The following is a 21981-nucleotide window of genomic DNA, read 5'->3' as shown; positions in this document are numbered from 1 at the left end:
ACAAGATAATGGAATTTTTCCATAATTTTTTTGGAAGTCCCCTCCTACCCATGGGTAAAGGTTAACATTGCATTATTCAGAGCTTAATCTTGATCACCTGAGAATCAAGCCACACTGCTTGCCAGATAAAAAGGATGGCATGATGGCATGGACCCAGCATGGGTGCAGGTGGAAGAGTGGTATGGTAAAGAAACAGACAAGTTCATTTTTGAAATGAGGATATGAAGGCTTGAATTTGGAAAATAAGTCCAATGTTGGATGATCTCTTTGAAGAGGAAGACGGAGTAAAAGACCAGAAGCTTAGTGAAGAATCCTTGAGTTGTGCCCGTTGCTTGTACAGGAATGGGACAGGTCTTTTCCCAGTAGATGAATATTGGGTTAGTGAGCCAGCATCAGTTTATTGGAACTAAGTCTGGGGATCCAAATGTGGGTGGTTGAAACTACCCAGAGACCTGATTGAAAAACATGGAAATGGCTCCAGGAGACAGGGACATGACAGTCAGTGCAAGACTGATTTAGGATAACTAAGCTTGTGAAATAAAGTTCCTTATCTTGCATGCCTTCTCTGTTTAAGATCTGACTGATCTCAAAAGGAGCCCCATTAGCGCTATTGTTAAGCCCTTGGCTGCTAACTGAAATGTCCGTAGTTCAAACTCACCAGTTGCTTTACAGGAAGCGATGTAGCCGTCTTTTATTCATAAAGATATACAGCCTTGTAAACCCAGTGGGCAGCTCTGATCTCAAAAAGAAAGGGGGAAACAGCGCATCTGCCGGGGTGTGAGCATAGCATGCACCGCTGTTGTTGGAGCCATCAGCGTGTGGTGATTCTGCAGCAAAGAATCTTGGCCACCCTTAAAAGCATTCCTATGTTTCAGCCCGTTGTCGCAGCCATGATTCCAATCCATCTTGCTGATGGTTTTCTTCTGTTCGCTGCCCCTCTAATGAGCCAAGCGTGATGTCCTTCTTCAGGCACTGTCCCTTCCTGAAACGCGTCCAAAAGGGCTCAAAATGAGGTCTCGCCATCCTTTCTTCTTAGAGCATCCTGCCTCTATTTCTTTGCTCATTCTTCTGGCAGCCCATGGCACTTTCAGTATTCCTTTCAACACCAGAATTCAAGTGCATCAGTGCTTATTTGGCCTTCCTTATTCATTGTTCAACTTTCCCATGTATTGGAGGTGACTGAGAGTACCATGGCATAGGTCAGGCACACCTAAGTTTTCAAAGGAACAGCCTTCCTCTCCCACATTTTAAATAGGTCTTATGCAGCAGATCTGCCCAATGCAATACGTCTGATTTCCTGACTGTTGCTTCCATGAGCATTGATTGTGAATCAAAGTAAATGAAATCCTTGACAACTTCAATCTTATCTCTGTTGTAGGGATTCTGTTTATTGATCCATTTATGAGGATTTTTGCTTTCTTTGTGTTGAGGTATAATCCATCCTGACGGCTGAAAAGCCTTTAATCTTCACCAGTAAGAGCGTTGAGCCTCTTTCTTTTCTGTAAGCAAGAGTGTGTTGTCTGCATACTGCAGGTGGTTTTTCTTCCTCCAATCCAGTTGTTTAGATTTTTTACTCAGGATACAATATCCCCTGTTTTGTGTGAAGAGCTTCCTTCTTAGTCTATATGCAGGCTCCATATGAGCATAATAGAAGTGTTCTGGAATGCCTGTTGTACAATGTCACCACAACTTGTTATGATTCACATAGTTAAAAACCTTTGCATGGTCAATAAAGCACCAGTAAGCATCATCCTGGTATTCTCTGCTTTCAGCCAAGATCCATCTCACATCAGCAATGATATCCCTCGTTCCATATCCTCATTTGAATCCAGCTTGAATTTCTGGAAGTTCCCTGCTGATGTACTACTGCAACTTTTTAAATTATGTTTTTATTTTATTCAGCAAATTTTAATTTTATTCAGCAAACTTTTTAAATTATGTTTTTATTTTATTCAGCAAATAATGATTTAAGAATTTCTGTATCTGTTGAATCACCTTTCTTTGGAATAGTTACAAATATGTATCTCTTCTACTCAGTAGGCCAGATAACTGCCCCCTGCCCCCCGGATCTCTTGGCACAGGTGAGTGAGCATTTCCATTGGCATGTTGAAACATTTCCATTGGCATTCTGTCCGTTCCCTGGAGCCTGCAATGTTCTTAGACTTCTTTCTTTGCTTGCCTCAGGATAGGATCCTTTTTCCACACTAATTCAATATGTATGCTAAGTAAATTATGGGAAAACTAGACTGAAGGATGAGTAACCACCTGTAAGATGTAGATGACATTGAAGAAGTTGATCATTGATCATATGCTGACTCCTGAAATTGTTCAGCATTGACCAATTCTTTCTGATACAGTGACTCTGTATTCCTTCCATCTTCTTTTGATGTTTCCTGCATTATTCAATATTTACCCATAGAATCCTTCTATATTGCAACCAGAGGCTTGAATTTTTTCTTCTTCTGTTCATTCAACTTGAGAATTACTGAATGTATTCTTGCCTTTCGATTTTCCAACTCCAGGTCTTTGCACATTTCATTGTAATATTTTGCCTTCTCGAGCTACCCTTTGAAATTTTTTGTTCCCTTTTTGTTTCATTTCTTCCTTTCACTTTAGCTTCTGTACATACAGTCTAGCAGTGGTTCTCAACCTTCCAAATGTTGTGATCCTTTCATACAGTTCCTCATGTTGTGGTGACCCCCAACCATGAAAGTATTTTCGTTGATACTTCAAAAGTATAATTTTGCTAGTGCTACGAATTGAGCGGCCCCTGTGAAGGGCTTGTTCGACCCCCACAGGTTGAGAACCGCGGGCAGCGCATATTTCAGAGTTTCTACTGACATCCAGTTGGGTCTTTCATTTCTTTGCTATGACCTTTCAGTGACCTGTTGGTTTCTTCGTGTATGGTATCCTAGATGCTGTCTCAGAACTCATCTTGCCGTAGGTTATTACTGTTTCTTGCATTGAGTCTGTACTTGAATTGGTCTCTTAAATTCAAATGAGATAGACACAGTAAGTACCTGGTTGAATTACCTAGGGGCATGGTAGGTTGGTTGGAGGGAGATGGGGAACTCACAACATGAGTATGACTAAGAAGGAAATGTTTTGTAATTGATTGTGGTGATGCTTGCATAACTCTTTTTATTGTTAAACTATTAAATTGTGTGATATATGAATTATATGCCAATAAAACTATAACATGTGTGTTCCACACTTTTGTAGCCCCTACTATAATGTGTAACATGGAATTGAGGCCAGGATCCTCTTGGGTGAGAGGTGATTGGTATATTCATGTAGCCCCACAGTTTACTCACAGATCACAAAGGGCTAAATGCACTTTTTTGGTAAAATCTTGCAAAACACTGTAACCAAATGATCAAACTCAGCATCACTAGAGGTGAGACATGATTTTTGGTGATAATTTGTTGGATGCAGTAAAAATCCCCAAATCATTTACCAAGTATTCTTTCTAAATATGCTTAACTGAAGTCAAGCCACTTGTGTATCTGCAGAATTATCTTTGGTGGTTAGAATCACAGATGATCCAACTGTTTGCCCTTCAGCAACCTTGGTAGCATGGTGTGTAATCGTGCCGCTGTGAACTAAAAGACCAGCCATCGAACCCCCCAGTTGCTCCTTGGGAGAAAAAAGTGGCAGGCTGCTTCTGCATAGATTACAGTCTGGAAACACAGGGGACCGTTCTGCTCCATCCTTTAGGTTGCTTTGAGTCAGAATGGACTAGACGCGCAGGGTTGTTGGTTTTTTGCACGTGGTCTTAGGGAGCTACGTTAGTAACTTGTCAGAGTCTCAGAACACCCTGGCTTGTGCATTGAGCTGTTAGCTGCACGGTCATCACTTCAAACCGACCATCTGTGCCATCCATTCCAGGAAAATTAGACTCTCTGTTCCTGTAAAAGCTCTACTCTTATCGTGCTGTGATGAGTCAGAATTGTCTGATGGCAGTGAGGGAGGGAGTGACTGAGTGAGTGAATAATTTAGGGTGTATTGAGACCAGATTAATATACTTACATTTTTTCAAATCTAGTCCATAGGTTGATGTGTTAGAAAAATTTAGTGTATTTTTTCAAATGTGCTCTCAGAATTAGCCATGGCCAGCAAGTATATAATGGAATGAAAACTACATTTCTCTTTTTCTCAAATAATTTCCTAATCTACATAATTGTTCTATGTAGTTTGATGACATGTCCTATGAATTCTCTCCACTTAGTGACAAAAACTAAAAGCTAAAAAAACCCTTTAATCCCAAATGTTAAAGATTTTAACTAGGAGACATCTCTTTACTGTAAAAATGTAGAACGAACCGTATGAAATCACTAATTTTGTAACTCTAGGTGGTCCAATATCAGAACGTTAATGTGACTCATATGGGGTGTAATGGCAGAAGCTCACTACATTGTGGAATATTGTTCTACTTGTTTTAGGACATTTGTTCGTTTACACACACACCATGTACATGTTCACGTCCACTTATTAACTCCTGTCTTTTCCTTCTGGGAAATAAAAAATATGGAAAATGAAAGAAGCATATTCTTTCTCTTATGTTTCTTCATTTTAACTTCTGGATTGACCTATTTGGATAGGCAGCTGCAGAATCTTGAGAACTTGAGAGAATATTCTGTTTCACATTTCAGCCGCTTCTTTTCTACAGATAAAAAGAAGTGATAACTCTTAGGAATTTGGAAGAGAAGTTCCAGGCCTTGAGGGAGTATTGAAGTCGCTGCATTATAACAAGCCTGCTCCCCGGGATGTGAGCCTTGTCAACAAAGTCCATAATCATTGTCCCGTAGAAAGTGACTTACCTTCCGTAAATAATTTATTCTAGACAAATGTATATAGTGTCATAATTCAAGACTTCTTTTTTATCTCCTCAAACAAGAAGAAATGCACTCATGGAAGAACTTTCTTCTTAGGCAAATCTGATTAAACCTGTAAATAGCTTTATTAACCTCGTTTGTTGGCAAACCGAATACTGCTAATGTGAAAAGTCTTGTTCTTGTTCTAGACAGCTGCTCAGGAAGCCATTCTGCATGCATCTGGAAATGACTCCTCGAAGGACTACTGCATGCTCTACAACCCTCACTGGACAACGCTTCCCACTACTCTAGAAAATGCAGTAAGTACACCAGTTTCAATGCATAAACTGAAAAGCGGAAAAGGTGAGGCTGAGTGATGACTGTGTTTTAGTTACAATATATAATGATTATTTTCTCAAGTATTTTTTTTCCTTGGGAAAGAAAGTTGGGGAATTTTGAAGGATTTCTAGACCTGATTGCGAGTCAGAGAGCATTTCTAATTTAAAAGGATGTTACATCCCTGTACTATCAGTCAGTGCATTTAAGACGGCACCTGTCGTTTTATTTTCAGACTTCCATGAGTTTGATGAATCTGACTACCACACCACTGTGCAAGCCTTCGGATCTTCCTCCTGGTGGGGTAAAGGACACCGCCGTTGTGGTGCAGTGGGGAAACTGCAACTACCTTGAGAAGGCCAGAATCGCCCAGAGCGCAGGTGCTCGAGCTCTGGTGGTCGCCAATAGCAGTGTCCGCGTAAGTTACAGGGCGAGAGCTGCTTCCACTGCGCTCGCAACCTCACAGTTCGGGAGAGTTGAATTAACTTCTCTCTGCGTGTGTATTTAGGGGATGAGTTTCTAACAGTCTGATGGTACGGTTCTTTTTTTGTGACTAAAAGTTTTGGATCTGAGGACCATTTAATTGGGATATCTTGTAGTGTTTGTTCTGATCCTAGGTAATACAAAGCTGTATGAGAAACCAATTCAGTCTTAAATCCCTAGCATGTCTAGGAGGCACCCCTTTGGCGAGGCTGCGGTGCTGATTGCTCAGGGAAGTTGATAGTGGCAGATCCTGCCCATTGTACTCCTATTCATACACTTAGTCAGTGTGTGTTGGGGGGGGGCGGGGGTGTGCGCAGAGTAGTTTCAGTTTATGCTAAAGGGATTGTAGTTGTCCTTTTGCTTGATCAAGACAGCTATCTAATTTTACATTTTTATTTTTTTCTCCAAAGAAAACCATAGTTTTTGAGAACTTTCACTTCAGCATCTGAACCTTTAGTACTTTTTCCATAAGGTGTAATATTTGCATTAAATAGAATCATTCACCCTACTTTATTCTGTAAGTGTACTAGTTGTTCATAAGTTTTCATAATGTGATTTTTTTTTTTTAGTATTCTCCTGAAGGGAACAAATCTGCATTTCATGATGTCAAAATCCTGATTGCATTTCTAAACCTTAAAGACGTCAAGGATATGAAGCAGGTAACTTAGTAAATTACGTATTAAGTGACGTTTATGAATAGTTCAACTCGTTACTTTCAATCATTTGAATTATATATCCCATATTTACCAACAAGGAACTGCAAAGGCCTGCCAGAGCTCCTTTGGGGAAGTCCTCCCCACTACTCATGCAAGTTGTCCCCGAGCCATTAGATTACAAAGGACATTTATTTGTTTGGGCATCTTTTAGAATCCCCGGTCTCATGTCATTTGTCTTCATGTTAAATTCCTCAACAAAATGTGATTACATAGGACACTGCCCCTTCAAGATTTAGTAAGCAAAAAGGATTTCATGAACTAAAGCATCACCTTATGCTTTTGCTGAAGACTGTGCCCTTGATGTCAGAGGCAGTCCTAGTGTTCTTGAGTACAGCGTCCATGCTGAAGTGATGTGAGAAGTGCTGCCATCCCATACTCTTCAGCAGAGACACAGCTAATTCCTGCTTCACTGTTATTTCTGCCTTTCAGGTACTTGGAAGCAATATTACTGTGAAGATGTATTCTCCACCCCTACCGAACTTTGACTACACTCTCATCGTTATCTTTGCCATTGCTGTGTTTACTGTTGCATTAGGAGGCTACTGGAGCGGGGCCATTGAACTGTAAGTTTAGTTAAACACTGGTGGTGTTTTAAAATCTGTGGTTTAAAAAACACTCTTTGCTGTAACAGCCTTTGAAATTTTTACCTGACCTTAGGATGTAGTGTCAGTGAGCCCCGATTGCAAGCATGGCCTGGTCTAGGTCATTGCTCTTTCCACTGAGCAGAAGGCACTCACGTGTTCTCGAACTCTTCTCCTGGTGAGAAATCAGAGCAAAGACTCCTTAAAATTAAATCTTTCAGTCTCTCTCTGAGGAGCGCGCAAGATGCTTACTCTCCTCATAGGCCTATTTGCTTACACTGGAAGCAGCTAAAGAGGAGAAGTGGGGAATGTTCCTGTTCCTCTTGGATTTGGCCATCACTGTGTGGCCTGTCACTTGGTTTAATGTTTAAGAATTTTTTTTTTTTTTGCTTTTCCTTCTGCAAGGGCTTTATTTGTCAAATAGTATTATGCTTGACCTCCAAATTTGGCTGACAATTTACTGATGATATTCATAATCTTAGGGTTACTCTGGTATTTTGACATATTTGCTGGGTTCTTGGCCACATCCTGGAATGCCACCAGAACTTCTGGATCCTGCATGGCAGCAAGAACCTCTGGATCACTAAGAATCTCATTGAACCCAGGCATTCCTGCCATTCCAGCCATACCCGCTCCCATTCCAGGCATTCCTCCAGGAAAATTACCAGGCATCCCCCCAGGAAAGCCACCTGGAAAGGAGCCATGTTGAGCTCCTGATTGTCCTCTAGCTTCTTCCTCCCTCTGGGCTCGTTCATGTTCTTCCCGGGCTTTCTTATCTCTTTCTACTCTTTCTTTGATCTCTCGCTCTTCACGTTTTCGCTCATACTTTCTCCGATGTTCTGCAATTTTCTGGGCCCTCGGCTGAACTTCTTTCAGCATTCCACTAGCGTCTTCATCATAGTCCAGTTTGCAAGCAAGGGCAAGGTCATGAGCAGCTTCTTCCCAATGGCCCAAAAGTCTGTGTGCCTTCCCTCTCCATTTGTAAGGCTGAGCTGAATCGGGATTAATTTCAATGGCTCTGTCACAGTCTCGGATGGCAGCATTTGGCTTCTGTAATTTGACGAAGACACTGGCTCTCTTGGCATAAAGAATGGCCAGGCGAGGATTCAGTTTGATGGCATCAGTAAATAGATCAATAGCTTTCTGTAGTTCACCATCATCTAGGGCATCAATGGCAGCCGCTTTCTTGTCATTTGCCTGATCCATCATCTCTTCAGTTATCTCTACAGCTTCATCTCCCATTTCTTGAGGGGCATCTGTATCTGGTTCAATCACACCTTCATTGTCAATTTCTAAGTCACTCTCCTCACTCGATGGTTCGTCTGCCTTTATGTTTTCCTCTGTCTTCGTATTATCTGTTTTTTCTTCCTTGATGTTTTCTTATCTGGATTTATGAGTAGCAGGTGGTATCTTACCACCCATGCTCTCCACCCACTCCCTCAGGAAGCGCATCTCCTCGGTGTGCAGAACGCTTGGGTCCTGCTTACACATTTTCACGAAGGCCCGCAGCTCGCTCACTTTGCGGGGGTCCATGGTCAGCAGGCGGAGGGGAGCAGAGGGTGTGGCTCAGGAGGCTGTGGCCTCAATGTTTAAGAATTTTAAGACTATTAGACACGTTTATATTTTAATTTCATTATCAACCCATTGCTGTCGAATCGATGCCAGCTCATAGTGACCCTATAGGGAACAGTTGAACTGCCCCATATCGGGTTCACCAGTGTGAATCTTTATGAAAGCAGACTGCCACATACTTCCCCAAGGGAGCGCGTAGGTTCAAACGGCCTTCGGTGAGCAACCAAGTGCGGAACCACTGTGCCACCGGGGTTCTTACCTGAAACAGAGAACTTCCCAATGCGCACAAAATTCAGATTTATTCAACAGCACCCTGAACCCACTCTTCACAGAGCTGGGCAGCTGGCTCTAGATTAAAGCAGGCAGTGTTATGTTATAACTGATTGACTCAGAACCGATTATTTCATACATACAGGATAATATATTCCCCTGGGGCCTTCATGTATAGTCTCAGATAAGAAGAGCTTATTTGTAACTACATGAAGCTAAGCCTTTTTATAATTTCTCAAATACTAAAATGTAATTTACCTAGCTCAAAAAGGAAAGCTTAGCATTGAACAAGTATATGTTCCTGGAGTACTGAGCATTAACATTTTACATATTTGAAAAGCATGCTTCCACGTAGATCAGCCGTCCTCGTTTGATGTGAGTAAGCAATGTTATTTTTTCATTGTTAATTTTAAAAGGCATAGTGTGTAAGAAGATCTCAAACATCATTTTCTAAATTAACTAGCGAAACTTGTAAATAATTTTCCAAAACCTATTGATGCACCGGAAGTGCTTTCGCTGTAACGTAGATTTTTGTTGCAGTGCTGCTTGTAGATAAATTGTGCTTCTTCTTAGAGTAATGCTTCTCAAACTGGAACTGCATACAGTCTTTTGAAGTTCTGGGTAAAATGCAAAATCTGGCTCAGTAGGTGTGGGATAGGGGCCAGGAGTCTACATTCATGCTGGCCCCTGGGCCATCCTTTGTGTTGACAAGACAGACATCTGCATCCGCAGGTCAGGACACTCTTCCTTGAGAAAATCAAAGATGGGAGAAAAGTTTATGTCAGCTTTTTCATTCAGAAAACAGGTCATGGATCAAGGAGAGAGAATTTTGTTGCTTTCTATAATAAGATGATCCTTTGCAGGACCATAGATTTTAGAACTGAGAAGACTGATTGTGAGAAATATAGACAATAAGAAGTTAATGTGTTTGTTGGGGTAAGGTGGGCCCGGGAGTAATGACAGAAGAGAAAGAGAATGTGGGTCAGTGATGATAGGAAAGGGGAGAATTCCCATTAAGGATGTTGCTAAAAATAAAGGGCTTTCATATTTATAAATAAAGAGGATAAGACTTAAGGTAGAGAAAATTAGCCAGACTAGGAATTTATAACCCAGAATTACCCTAACAGATGAAAGTATACTATATGCAATAGGAAGAGAGTTTTGGTTCCACATAAAAAGTTTTCAGCAGAGTTAAAATTCCATGATAATAAGATCACTGATTTTAACGGTCTTCGAGTGTCATGGCCTCAGGGCCATGGGCAAGATGTGTGGCCTCCCATTGCACGTGGTTCTTGAGCTGACTGAAGAATATCGTTTGTTTTTCTTAAGACGGATTCTAATGTTTTATTATGATAAAAATCTGATGTGTGTTTCTTTCAGGAAATTACCTGCTGCTTTTAGTCCACTGAGTATGATGATTACATAAATCTCTAATGTAGACTATGTGGACTGTGACTAAAATGCTTTTAATGTTTGTAATGCTAGTTACCAAAGGTTGACAATTTTGCCCGCACAAGAACCACTGACTCTTTGGTTTGAGAATTTGGTTAGTCCTGTCAGCCAGCTCTCAAGTTTCCGGTGACAGCTTTCCTAACAAGCCTTGCTTTGACCAGGCGGCCTACCCAGTGCCGTGGACATTCAAAATGGTAGCCTTCCCAGTCGACACTTTTTTAACGAGCAAGTAGCAGGTTGGTAAATGAGCAGTTGGCAAATGTGTAATTTGATAGAAATGAGAGGCTTTCTTTTTTATTTTTAAAACCTGAAGTTTATATTGAGCCCAGACCTGATGAGCGGAGCGATAGTTGGCACAGAAGGAAGCCAACTTTCGGAGACCAGCGCTGACGGGCCAAGAGCCGGAGCAGTATAGAGTGGGCTCCAAGGAACTGAGAGGGGACAGTCGGGTTGACCAAACAGAGGCTGCCCCACTGAGAACACACTGGCTCTTTCTTCTCTCGCTGCCTTTCATTACCTTTGAGACCCAGCAAGCATTGGGCGAATTAGAAGCGACAGTTTGTTCTTAAGGTAGAAATTCATCTGACGCCCTCTTAGCACAACGATGAGGACAGAGTCAGTCTGTAGAACGTACGCAGTGGACTGTTAGGGAAGTTTGGTGTCTGCTTGCAAGAGAAGCTCGTTTTAAAAGTCTTTGTCTCTGCATTGATAAGAGTAAGTGTATAGAAAAGAATTGGTTATGATTTAAGTTGTCACATCAATATAGTTTCCAAATTAGACAAAATGAACTCCACAAACATTACTTTGTTTCTATCATAGCATATGTTGCAACACTTTAGCCTTTAGAAAAATAAATTGTTTTTCAGAAGTTAGTGATTAATTGAATCATAGGAGATTTTAAGTTTCTAAATGAAGCATTTCCTGCACACAGTTTGAAAAACACACATTACTTACATTTTGAAAAATAACTTTAAATTGGTGTCAGAGATGAATTTTTGAAATAGCCATACTTGGCAGGGATTTGCTGAAGTTTTCGCATGTGTTTATTTTTGCAGAGAAAGTTTGAAGGCAGTGACAAACATTGAAGACAGAGATGTGAGAAAGAAGAAGGAAGAATATTTAACGTTTAGTCCTCTTACAGTCGTAATATTTGTGGTCATCTGCTGTGTTATGATGGTCTTACTTTATTTCTTCTACAAATGGTTGGGTAAGAAGTCATTTTATTTTTGCTACTTTCGCATACCATTTTTTCATTTACTTTGCCATATTTATCATTTCCTTTACCACATCCTAACTAAAAAACATTGACTAAATAAATTAATTAGTGTTCCCTGTTGAAATTGTCAGAAGTGTTCAGTCTCCGTTACCCTGGGATAAAAATGTTCAGATAAAAAGCATGCTCAGTCTTGAGATAAGAACCCTTCTTGACTGGAAAGAAATGCTGTTGTCTTTCAGTTTCCTCTGCAGATAAAGCATTGACAGCCCAGAATATGAGCAGTGGATTGAAAACTTCTTGGTGGCTATATTTAGTTACATGAAATGAATTAGATTATGCAGATTTTTGATATGTTCTCTCTGATTATACTCAAAGTGTAGTTTCTCCTTTCATTAGTTTGCAAATCAAAAGTGCTTCATACTTGAATTTTGCTGTACTTGCTCCATCAGTCAGGACCATCCTGTAGGTGAAGGCACACAGTACTTTCCTGTGAGCTAGAGAACAACATAACTTTGTCTCCTTTGGGAAGTCAGGGGTAGGAACTGTAATGACTTCCTTATCCCCTGGATAATCTGTCTAATCATCTCACAGGATGAAAATTTTCCATCCCTACTCAGTGTATAGAGAAACCCTGGTAGTCTAGTGACTCACAAAGACAGCAGTTCAAACTCAGCCCCTACTCCATAGGAGAAAGATGAGGCTTCCTGCTCTGGTGAAGATTTAGAGTAACCCAGAGGACAGTTCTCCTCTGTCCATAGGGTGCTGTGAGTCAGAGCCGCCTCTGGCCGTGAGGAAGAGCCAGTGGACAGCCTGGAAAGAAAGGAGAACTGAAAGTCCCGTCTGGAATAGAAAACAAGCTTTGGAGTTCATTTCAGCTTACTGTTGGCTTTCTCCCGGGGCAGGAAATTTTTTTAATGGGACCTATTTTATATATATATATATATATCCAATTAAAAAAACTATTCTTGTTATATAAATATCACTTATTTCAATTTGTTGCTAGGAGAATGGAAGATAGAATGTTATTTGTATCATGTTAGCCTTGAGCAGCTAATTTTTCTAATTTAATACTCAGTCTTCAGTTGTTTGTATCTAATTATCCAGTGATCTTTGAGAGAAAAGAATAATTCACCCTATCCTAAAACTGTCTTCATTTTTGGTAACAAATGTCCTTAGATCATCCCTGTTTGAAAAATTAAGAAGTGTTCATAAATGTAATTATTGGTGTGGGAGGAGGATCATTGAGCCTCCTGGTATCCCAGGACATGGGATTTCTGACACTGCCAATGACATGTGTGATGTTGCAATATTTAATTTACCTTTGAATGGTTCCTTATAGCAAAATTGATACCATTTCTTCATATACTAAATAAGGAGGTTGTACTAGATTGCTAACAATTCCCTTACCATTTATAAATAAATCATGTTTTGGAAAGTAACTAATGATGAGTTACAATATTCAAATTATTTCCTATATCTAATCATTTTCTTAGGTATAGTATGGGTATGACACTTAAAACTAAGAGGGACCCAAGAGCATAATTTCCACCTGAGTTTCAAAGCCTGGACCAGACAACTTTGCTGAATGACTTACACAATTTAACTTGGCAATATTTCGCAGCTTACTACTACTCATGGTACTATACACACATACATTCATCCAATCATAAAAGCAACGACAAATAGCACTTACTAAAGTTGCGTACGTGGCAGGTATTATTCTGAGCGCTCTCATATATTAACTTTGTGTGCAGTCATCACAATAATCCTAAAATAGATTATTCTATGTTACATGTTGCAGATGAAGAATGTGAGAAACTAAAGAAGTAATTTATTCCCACACTCATTAGAAAGTAACCCTCTTTGACCTATGCCTCTAGCTCATTATCTCTTTTTCATCTCTAGAGTAAAACTATAGTTCAGAAGTTTAGTGGAATTTGAAATATTCTGGTTAAATTCCTGTCTATGCTTTCCATTCTCAGTCCCTAAGGTTCATTTAAAAAAAAGTTTCTTAATGATTTATTAATTCTTTTTCTACTTTTTCATTTTTTCAATGAAGTATTTTCAGATGTGTGTAACTCACTGTATAGAAATCTTTAATGATTGTGTCGGTTTTAATTACTTACTGATGGCACCTAAAACAATTCTACCAATCAGTGTATAAGGGACCTAAAGAGCCCATGGGAAACCTACTCTTAAAAACTCAGTATCAAATAGTTCTACCTCGTTACCATGTCAGATACAGCAGAGTCACTGCATTGAAAATGTCTGATTCATTAAAAGGGCTAACCAATTGATATTGCTTGCTTAAGTATTTTCTTATCATATTTCTTTCTATTCTCATATAATTTAGTGCCTTGTTTTTTTTTCTAGTTTATGTTATGATAGCAATATTCTGCATAGCATCAGTAACAAGTCTGTACAACTGTCTTGCTGCATTAATTCATAAGATTCCATGTGGACAATGCAAGTATGTATCTCTTCTGGGGAACCCTAGACTGTTGATATTTGTCATTTGAAACAGTGTAAGGAAACAATAGTGTTATACCTACACGGTCTACCATACATGCAAATATGTAAATTAAGTAGAATTTAATATATCATTTATCAGTCTCATTAGCCACAGTAACCCATGTGACTGGTATCTAATTACTGTATTGGGCAGCACAGCTGAAAATCATTTTCATCATCACAGAAAGTACTATTGACATTGCCAATCATTTTAGTGTGCATTATTTTATTTCAAATCAAGACTTTGGAATTAGTATTACAATAGTTTTCTCATGACTGTGGTTGGTGTTTGCTTTCCTTATACCAAGTGAACATTGTATGAGGGGATACCCACCCACTCACCCCCAAAAAAACGTCTGCTAGGTGGTGCTTTTGTAGTTCGCATCCCCCGCCCCCCCTAGGTGAGCATTGAGCAACTTGCTCTGAGTTAGTGCCCCTAGTGGCTTCACCCAGGAAGGTTCTTTCACGATGAGTTTTTTCATGAAAGCAGTTTCACCCAGGGAAAAAAACAATTTCACTCGAACCTCGTTTTTTATAATGACTGATTTAAGAGAATAGCATGCAGCTGTGAAATTTTGTTCCCTGCCTGGGAAAAGTGCTGTAGAAACTATTGTGATGTTGAATACAGTTTCCAAGGACCAGTACTATGAGAAAAACTCAAGTGTACAAGTGGTTTTCTCATTTCAAAAAAGGTAAAATGTCAGTTGATGACAAACCTTGTCCTGGATGTCTGTCAACTTCCCAAGGGGACGAAAATGTCAACTATTGGTGCTTTTGGAGTTTGTTCCACCAGGTCAGACGGTTAATCACGCTTTCTATTTAGAGGTTCTGAAACGATTACATAACAGCGTGAAACAAAATAGGCCTGATTTGTGGCAGACAGAGAACTGGTTTTGCCACCACGACAGTGCACTGGCTCACACAGCCGTCTCAGAGTGCCAGTTTTGAGCAAAAACAGCATGCCTCTCTTGTCCCATGCACCTGACTCACCGGACCTCGTTCCATGGGACTTATTTTGTTCTATGAATGAAGAGGTACATGAAAGGATAGTACTTTGACAATGTAGAAGAGGTGAAGAAAAAAAACAAGGGAAGTGCTGTCAGCTATCCAAACAGATGAGTTTGAAAAGTGTTTCCATAAATGGAATTGCAGATTTGACAAATGTATTAATTGTCATGGAGAGCGTACATTGAAGGTGATATGGTTGTTTTATAAAATAATTTAAATAATAGCTTTTGGGGGAAAACCTAGTTTGGGGGGGTACCAGGTTTGGGGGGTATTTTATCTGCAGGGTGAAATAAGCTGTGACCATCTGTTTTTCAGGTTTGTGTGTCGTGGCAAAAGCATTGAAGTGAGACTTGTTTTTCTCTTTGGATTATGCATAGCAATAGCTGCTGTTTGGGCTGTGTTTCGAAATGAAGATAGGTATGAAGATTTTAGTATTTTTGCTGTTCTATTCTAATTTTGAGTAATTAAACTTTATTTACTGCTGTTTGTGACATTTCATTGGAAAACAAATGATGATTACCCATTTTGGAGAAGCCCTTAGTCTCAACCCACTTTCCAGCTCTTGGCCCCTCCCTGTCCAGAATAAAGAAACAGTCCAAAAGACTGACAGCACATGTACCTCAGCCGCTGCCACGTCCCTGAGACGAGCTGAACGAGAAGGTGCCTGATGCCACCACCAGCCACCCTGAGAGGGCTCCCACTAGGTCCTGCCTGTATAGAGTGAGGGAAAAGGCAGCACAAAACTCAAAATTTTTAAAAAGATCAGGCTGCAGGCCCAGGTCAGGAACTGAACTCACCTCCTTGGCTCAATTTATAGCCAAACAATAGACAGGGACAAGGAACAAACAGTAGCACCAGGGAGGCAGCACTTCTTGGAACAATCAGCCCTTCCAGATCCAAAGGGCAGCATTTGTCCAGGGACAAAGTACAGAAGGCAGAAAGGGCTTGGGAAGGAGGAGGTGTCATAGCAGGAAACCCGGGGACTGTAAATTAATGATGTGAAGCAAAATGTGTGTGAATTGAATGGAAAGCTGCTTTTCCTCTGTAAAGCTTCACTCCCCAATGAAGTTTTCAAAGAAAAACACTGTATTATGACATTTGAGTCTTTGGAAGTAGAGCTAAACTGAATAGGTAAGAAACGTCCATGTTTATCTTCTGCTTTAAGATTGCAGAGGCATCTTTAAACACGTTGGAGTCGGGATAAATGTGTGCATGTTTGAGTTGGAACTTTAGTCGTAGCAGTACTTTTAGATCTACCTGCATATTATTCGGTGACATTGGCTACCTTTTTACGGTGTGTTGACATTCTCATTACTGCCGTCTGCTTACTCTGTTTCCCTTGACCTGCTTTGCCCTGCCTTAGCAGCTCATCTTTGGCATAGTGTAAATGTTGACCTGTAGGTCCTGTTTAGATGTGGACACAGGATTATTTTATAAGCCACTCTGTCTTTTAGTTCATAGCTGGCCACTAGGAGTAGTTTGAGTTCCAAACTCAAAGGATTTCCCCAGCGATAGTCTCACGGTTTCCTCTAGTCTTAGTCTGTCCATAAATCTGGCCGTTTTTTCCCCCCAAGAATTTGAGTTATGTTTTACATTTTTTTCTTTCAGTACATCTAGGACCATCAGTTTTGTCCGTTTCAGAACTGTCACTAGTGGTAGCCAGACATCTGCTGTTAAAACTTGCTCTGATTATTATAATACGTGGTTTGTTTGTTTTGCTTTTATGTGATATTGTCATCATCTTGAAATAAGCTACTTTTAAAAGCAGATGTTGCGCTAGTGTGTTTAAACTCAAATAGAAAAGAAAGTAATAGACTTCAAAAATATTTAATTATGGTATATCTCCATATTGGCTTTGATGTAGCTATAGAAATAAAATTAAGACAATCTATGAACTGATAGGCAGTGATTTTCCTTGGATATATTGTTAAGCAAAGTGCAAAATTTTACCTGGAAGACGATGCTACCACCTTTTATGTATGAAAGGAAATGGGTATGAGCGGGTATCTATTTGTCTGCTCATGTGCAGAAAGGATAACCAGAAAATAGATATACTTAAGTTTATTTGATAGTTTATAAATGAAATTATTAAGGACTGAAAAATTCAATGACCTAAAACTTAGAGAGGAAGATTATGCAATGTTAAGCAACTTTAGAAGCTATGATAACCCCCTAATAATTTGCATATCAGTTCCTCCCCCCTTCCCCCACTCTGTCCCCATATCAGTTTCTTAAAGAGTGAGTTGCTTAGCTATGTCCTTTGTGTTTTAGCTGTCTGGGTGTATATTAATATCATTATTGTTATGAGCTTTCTAAAAAGAGATACATGTATAAATTAAAGATTAAGGATAAATATGAATTTATGTTTATCTTACATAGATGTTCTGTGGAGACAACCTTCAACATTTTAGTATAATATTACTTTTTTCTACTGGGGTGGTAAATATGGAGAATAGGACTTTTTTTTGCATTACAGTTGCTACTTTAATAATTGGACAGTCTAATAGCAATAGAACAGTATTACTTTAATGATCTATTTCTTGTGAAGTTTCATCTAAAAATAACTGCATGAAACAGTGGAGTAATTATCTTTTGATTTCAGGTGGGCTTGGATTTTGCAAGATATCTTGGGGATTGCTTTCTGTCTGAATTTAATTAAAACACTGAAGTTACCCAACTTCAAGGTATGAGTATATTGCTTCAAAAACTAAAATATATTCTATTTTCAAAGGTACTTTATTAATGTATGATTTAGTTACAATAAAATGCACCCTTTTATGTATATAGTCAGTTGAAATTTTATAACTATAATTATGTCACCACTACCTCATTCAAGTTGCCGACCATTTCTCATTGTTTCCAAAAGCTCTGGTATACACCAGGACCATCGGTTTCACTCCATGCCTTCAGTCCCTAGGCAACCAACTAATCTGCTAATATAATTTATTTGGTCATTTATGTAATATGGTAGATTCATTAAATCTTTACCAAATGAAGTACCAAGGAAAGGGCTTTTTTTACCCTCTCTAGTGAATTTTTATAATCAGTTGATTAAAGCGAAGTTTCAATGTAGTATATAAGATAAAATTACAAATAGTAACTGTAAAATATGTTTTTTAAAATAGTATTCAAAAATTTAAAATTGCTTCTCAAATAAGCAATATTAGCATGACAAGCAATTTAGAATGTGAAATCTATAAAATATTCAGAGCTCCATAAGTTTTAAGTCATTAATAGTTGAATGAATTAATTGTTCATTATGCTTTTAATTAACAAGAAATCATTACAATTTTGGTCTAATAGAAGATAATATTCAAGTATATGTTCATATAGTTATTTGTACTTGCAAAATAGTGTAATCTCTTAAATTTCGGTGTAAGAGATTTGACCTTTAATTTTTTTCTTCCCTTGACAGTCATGTGTGATACTCCTAGGCCTTCTCCTCCTCTATGATGTTTTTTTTGTATTCATAACACCGTTCATCACAAAGGTATGACCTTTGGAATTTTGAAATTCATGAGGAAATATGCTAGGAGATGAGAATCTTAAACTTTGTCAGGGGCGTACTGCTTTATTTAGTAGGAAATATTTGTGTTTTCTTCTCTGACAGGTTTCTCGCTTACACAGGTTCTAGCTTTTGCAGGTTTTATTATATTTAATTACCCCAAATTATAGCTAACATACGCCTTGGTGGCACAGTAGGTTAAGCATAGGACTACTAACTGAAAGGTTGGCAGTTCAAATCCACTAGCCCCTCTGGTGGAGAAAGTTGTGGTGATGTGCTCCTGTAAAGATGTACAGACTTGGAGATGCTATGAAGTGGTTTCACTCTGCCTTGTAGGGTTACTAAGGAGCCCTGGTGGTAGGGCGCTTATGCACTGGGCTGCTAACCACAAGCCGCAGGTTGGCTGTTAGAAGCCCCAAGTCCCTCCACTGGAGAGAGATGAGGCTTTCTACTCCCGCACAGTTACAGTTTCTGAAACCCACAGGGGCAGTTCCACCTTGTCTTACAGGAATCGACTCCATGGCGATGAGTATTTACCGTAGTTTGATAGGGTCATAATGAATCAGAATCGACTCAGCAGCAGTGGGTTTGATTTGTGTACTTACCTTCCATGTTTTGTTCAACCAATTATTTTTTCATGTAAGAGACTAGGGCTCAACTCCTAGTCCATCTGCCTCAGATGTGAGTGGAAGTTTGAGTGTTGCTCTGTTGCTGAACATGTTTCAGTTCAGGAACATGAGAGTCGTGTGGGTCACGTGGTCTCAGCTGGAACCCATCATGGTGATAGCACAGGCTCGGCAGCATTTCTCGGCCTGCTGCCTAGGGTCACCATGTGTTTGGAGCAGCTGCGGGGACCCTAACTACAGAGAACTCTGCTACTAGCACATGCCTGTGCCCTAATGATGAGCTATTTGCTTCACTGAGCAATTTCATATTAGCTGAAAGAGAGTCGTCCCCCCACCGACGCGGTGAACCACTCAACAACGTGACTGACCATTTTACCACGTTATACGCTTCATGAATGTCAAACATGCCTACACGCAGAATTTTTACTATCTTCCCCTAAAAATACTCAAGAACTTAAAAGGCACAGGGAGGTAATACAGGTGCCTTTGGACCTTCCTTCTTCTGTGATTAGGAAATGTTTCATCTTTTCCCATCTTAGCTTCTATTGATGAGGAATATAATTTTTAGCAGTTTGACCTGGTGGGAAAGACTAACGTGCTCTCTGTAGTTTACTGTTACCGACTTTAGCACCTTCTTGTTTGTTTCTATTGATTATAGATCTCACTGTAATAAGTAACAACATAAAGCCCAGGTATTTAATTTCTGATGTTATGGTTTTAAAGTATTGAATATTGGACATTCTAAATATGTCCTTGACCCAACTGTTAGTGGTCTTGTAGTCAGTTGGTCAGGCAGGTGGGCAGTGAGTATGGACAGTTAAAAACCTGCCTTTCTCATCTTTTCACCCACCATTTTACTTGCTATAATATCTTACAAATAATAAGTTATTCACGTTTGTTAATGTATGAGAGGATGACAATGATGCTTTTCAGTGGAATGTTTTATATAGCAGTTAGACAATGAACCAGAGTGTGGTCTTAATCTAGAAATTTGATCACAACCTAGGAATTTGTTTTAAGAAACTATATTCAGGACCAGTTTATTTTCTTAAACTCTTTGACTTAACCCTTTGTAGCCCAAAGGCTTAACATGAGGAAAAGGTTTTGAGGGCTTGGGAATTTTATCCCTTCTACTTGGCTCAGGTTAGCAGCAAGATTCTTTTAAAAACACTCAAATAATTTCTCTAATGTGCCCCACCCATATATTATTATAATTAGTCCATGGTATTTACCTAAATTGCGTACGTTTTCCTACAGCCTGTTTTCTGATATGTGTCAGTAAAGTGAAGTGTAAAATGGGTGCCTTGTGTAACTTCCGCTTGCTTCCTCAACTTGCTTCCCCTCCCACAACAGTCAGGAAGGAACTTTTTCACGGACTCCTCACACAGCCCCATAAAAACCAAAATAACCTTTAGTCTGGCACAGGGAGGGAGATTCAGTTAAGAGCAATATTTTGATTGGCTCGTGGAAAGCAGGCAGGGCTAAAATTGGAAGGAGTCGGCGAAAGAAGCTTCTCTTTTTCTTTAAGGTTCAGTCTCTTCAAGTTCATCTTTATTGTTTTATTGCTTTGGCGAACAGCTAGAATAGATGTTATACATCTATCCAACTAAAGTTACCAGTACTTATTTTGAAGTTGGACATTTTAGTATCTTTTATAGCCCTGTTCAATGTGGCTGCACCCTGGGCTCAAACACTTGGGAGGGCGGCTCAGGCCCAGGCAGCGTTTGGTTCTGGTGTACAGAGGGCAGAGGGCTAATATGAGTTGAGCCGACTGGCTGGCACCTAGCAACAGTAGCAGCAGCATTCAGGGTCATTCCTGAAAATGACGTAGAACCACTTAGGACATATTATCACTAAAAATACTTGTGGACGGCTGTGAATGTTTGATCTTAATATGTCAGAATGAAGCAGTGCTCAAAAGTTCATTTCTGTAATCTATGCATGGTTTATTGTCCGTTTCTAATGATGGTTGACTTCTGATGGAGTAAGCAGTATGGTAAGTGAACGTTGTTATAAAACTCACTGCCATCAAGCTAGTGACTCACATCAACACTTATAGGACAGGGCAGATATGCCCTCGTAGGTTTCCAAGACTGTAACTCATTCTGGGAGAGCCTCACCTTTCTCCTGCTACATAGCTGGCAGTTTTGAACTGCTGACCTTGTGGTTAGCAACCCAGTGAATATCCATTACACCATAAAGGGCTTTGTTCTAGATGATTTCAATTCCTGTTATCTTCAGAGACTCTTTTGTGAGAAAAGCAGGCTGTAACCCATTGTAAGGAGCTCTGGTGATTTCGTGTTCAAAGTGCTTTGCTGCTGACTGAAAAATCTATGGTTCAAACCTACCAGGAAATAGATGTGGGTGGCAGTCTCCTCCCAAAGAGCTTACAGCGTTGAGCACCCTGGAGAGCAGTTTTGCCCTGTCTTACAGGGTCTCTATGAATTGGGAATGACTCAGCAGCAATGGCTTATGGCCCATTCTCAGTTTATGTACAGTATGACGTAAGTCATGCTACTGAATAGTGCAGTCTGTTGCCTGTAAATGATGGGACAACTTCTTCTTGATTTTAGAATGGCGAGAGTATCATGGTTGAACTTGCAGCGGGACCTTTTGGAAACAATGAAAAGGTAGGGGTGGTGAGCAATAGAATTGGCTGCTCAGTGTATGTTTGTGGGTCTAACGAATCGTCTGTCTTCCCATGTAGTCCTTGGGTGTGTAGTGCATGCTAAGGTATTGTAAAACTTTATTTTTCACAAACTACAGCCCTTTTCTTAGCTATTCTAGATTATTAAATACCTATTGACTCGGGTTTCATCCTAGAATGATGGAAACTCTGTGGAAGCCTCTGCTCAGCCCTCAGCTCCCCATGAGAAAGTAAGAACTGTACT

General features: G+C 39.7%; 1 protein-coding gene and 1 pseudogene across 2 annotated transcripts in view; one reads left to right on the top strand and one right to left on the bottom strand.

Moving 5' to 3' along the window:
* The window catches only part of SPPL2A (signal peptide peptidase like 2A), a 47471-nt gene that overhangs the window by 6692 nt on the left and 18798 nt on the right, over window positions 1-21981 (top strand). Inside the window, exons 2-12 of one of the 2 annotated variants that reach the window (XM_075532120.1) lie at window positions 5024-5134; window positions 5386-5568; window positions 6203-6292; window positions 6779-6912; window positions 11280-11431; window positions 13814-13910; window positions 15275-15376; window positions 17562-17643; window positions 18375-18449; window positions 21664-21720; window positions 21914-21967. In XM_075532120.1, coding sequence (XP_075388235.1) covers window positions 5024-5134; window positions 5386-5568; window positions 6203-6292; window positions 6779-6912; window positions 11280-11431; window positions 13814-13910; window positions 15275-15376; window positions 17562-17643; window positions 18375-18449; window positions 21664-21720; window positions 21914-21967 — 1137 coding nt within the window. The remainder of the gene's footprint in view (window positions 1-5023; window positions 5135-5385; window positions 5569-6202; window positions 6293-6778; window positions 6913-11279; window positions 11432-13813; window positions 13911-15274; window positions 15377-17561; window positions 17644-18374; window positions 18450-21663; window positions 21721-21913; window positions 21968-21981) is intronic. The other variant, XM_075532119.1, reaches the window with a different exon arrangement.
* On the bottom strand, window positions 7326-8466 carry LOC142426008 (hsc70-interacting protein pseudogene; annotated as a pseudogene).

Source organism: Tenrec ecaudatus, chromosome 14 (genome assembly GCF_050624435.1).
Source record: "Tenrec ecaudatus isolate mTenEca1 chromosome 14, mTenEca1.hap1, whole genome shotgun sequence".
In the NCBI taxonomy this organism is placed as follows: Eukaryota; Metazoa; Chordata; class Mammalia; order Afrosoricida; family Tenrecidae; genus Tenrec; species Tenrec ecaudatus.
This window is presented reverse-complemented; position numbering and strand designations above follow the sequence as displayed.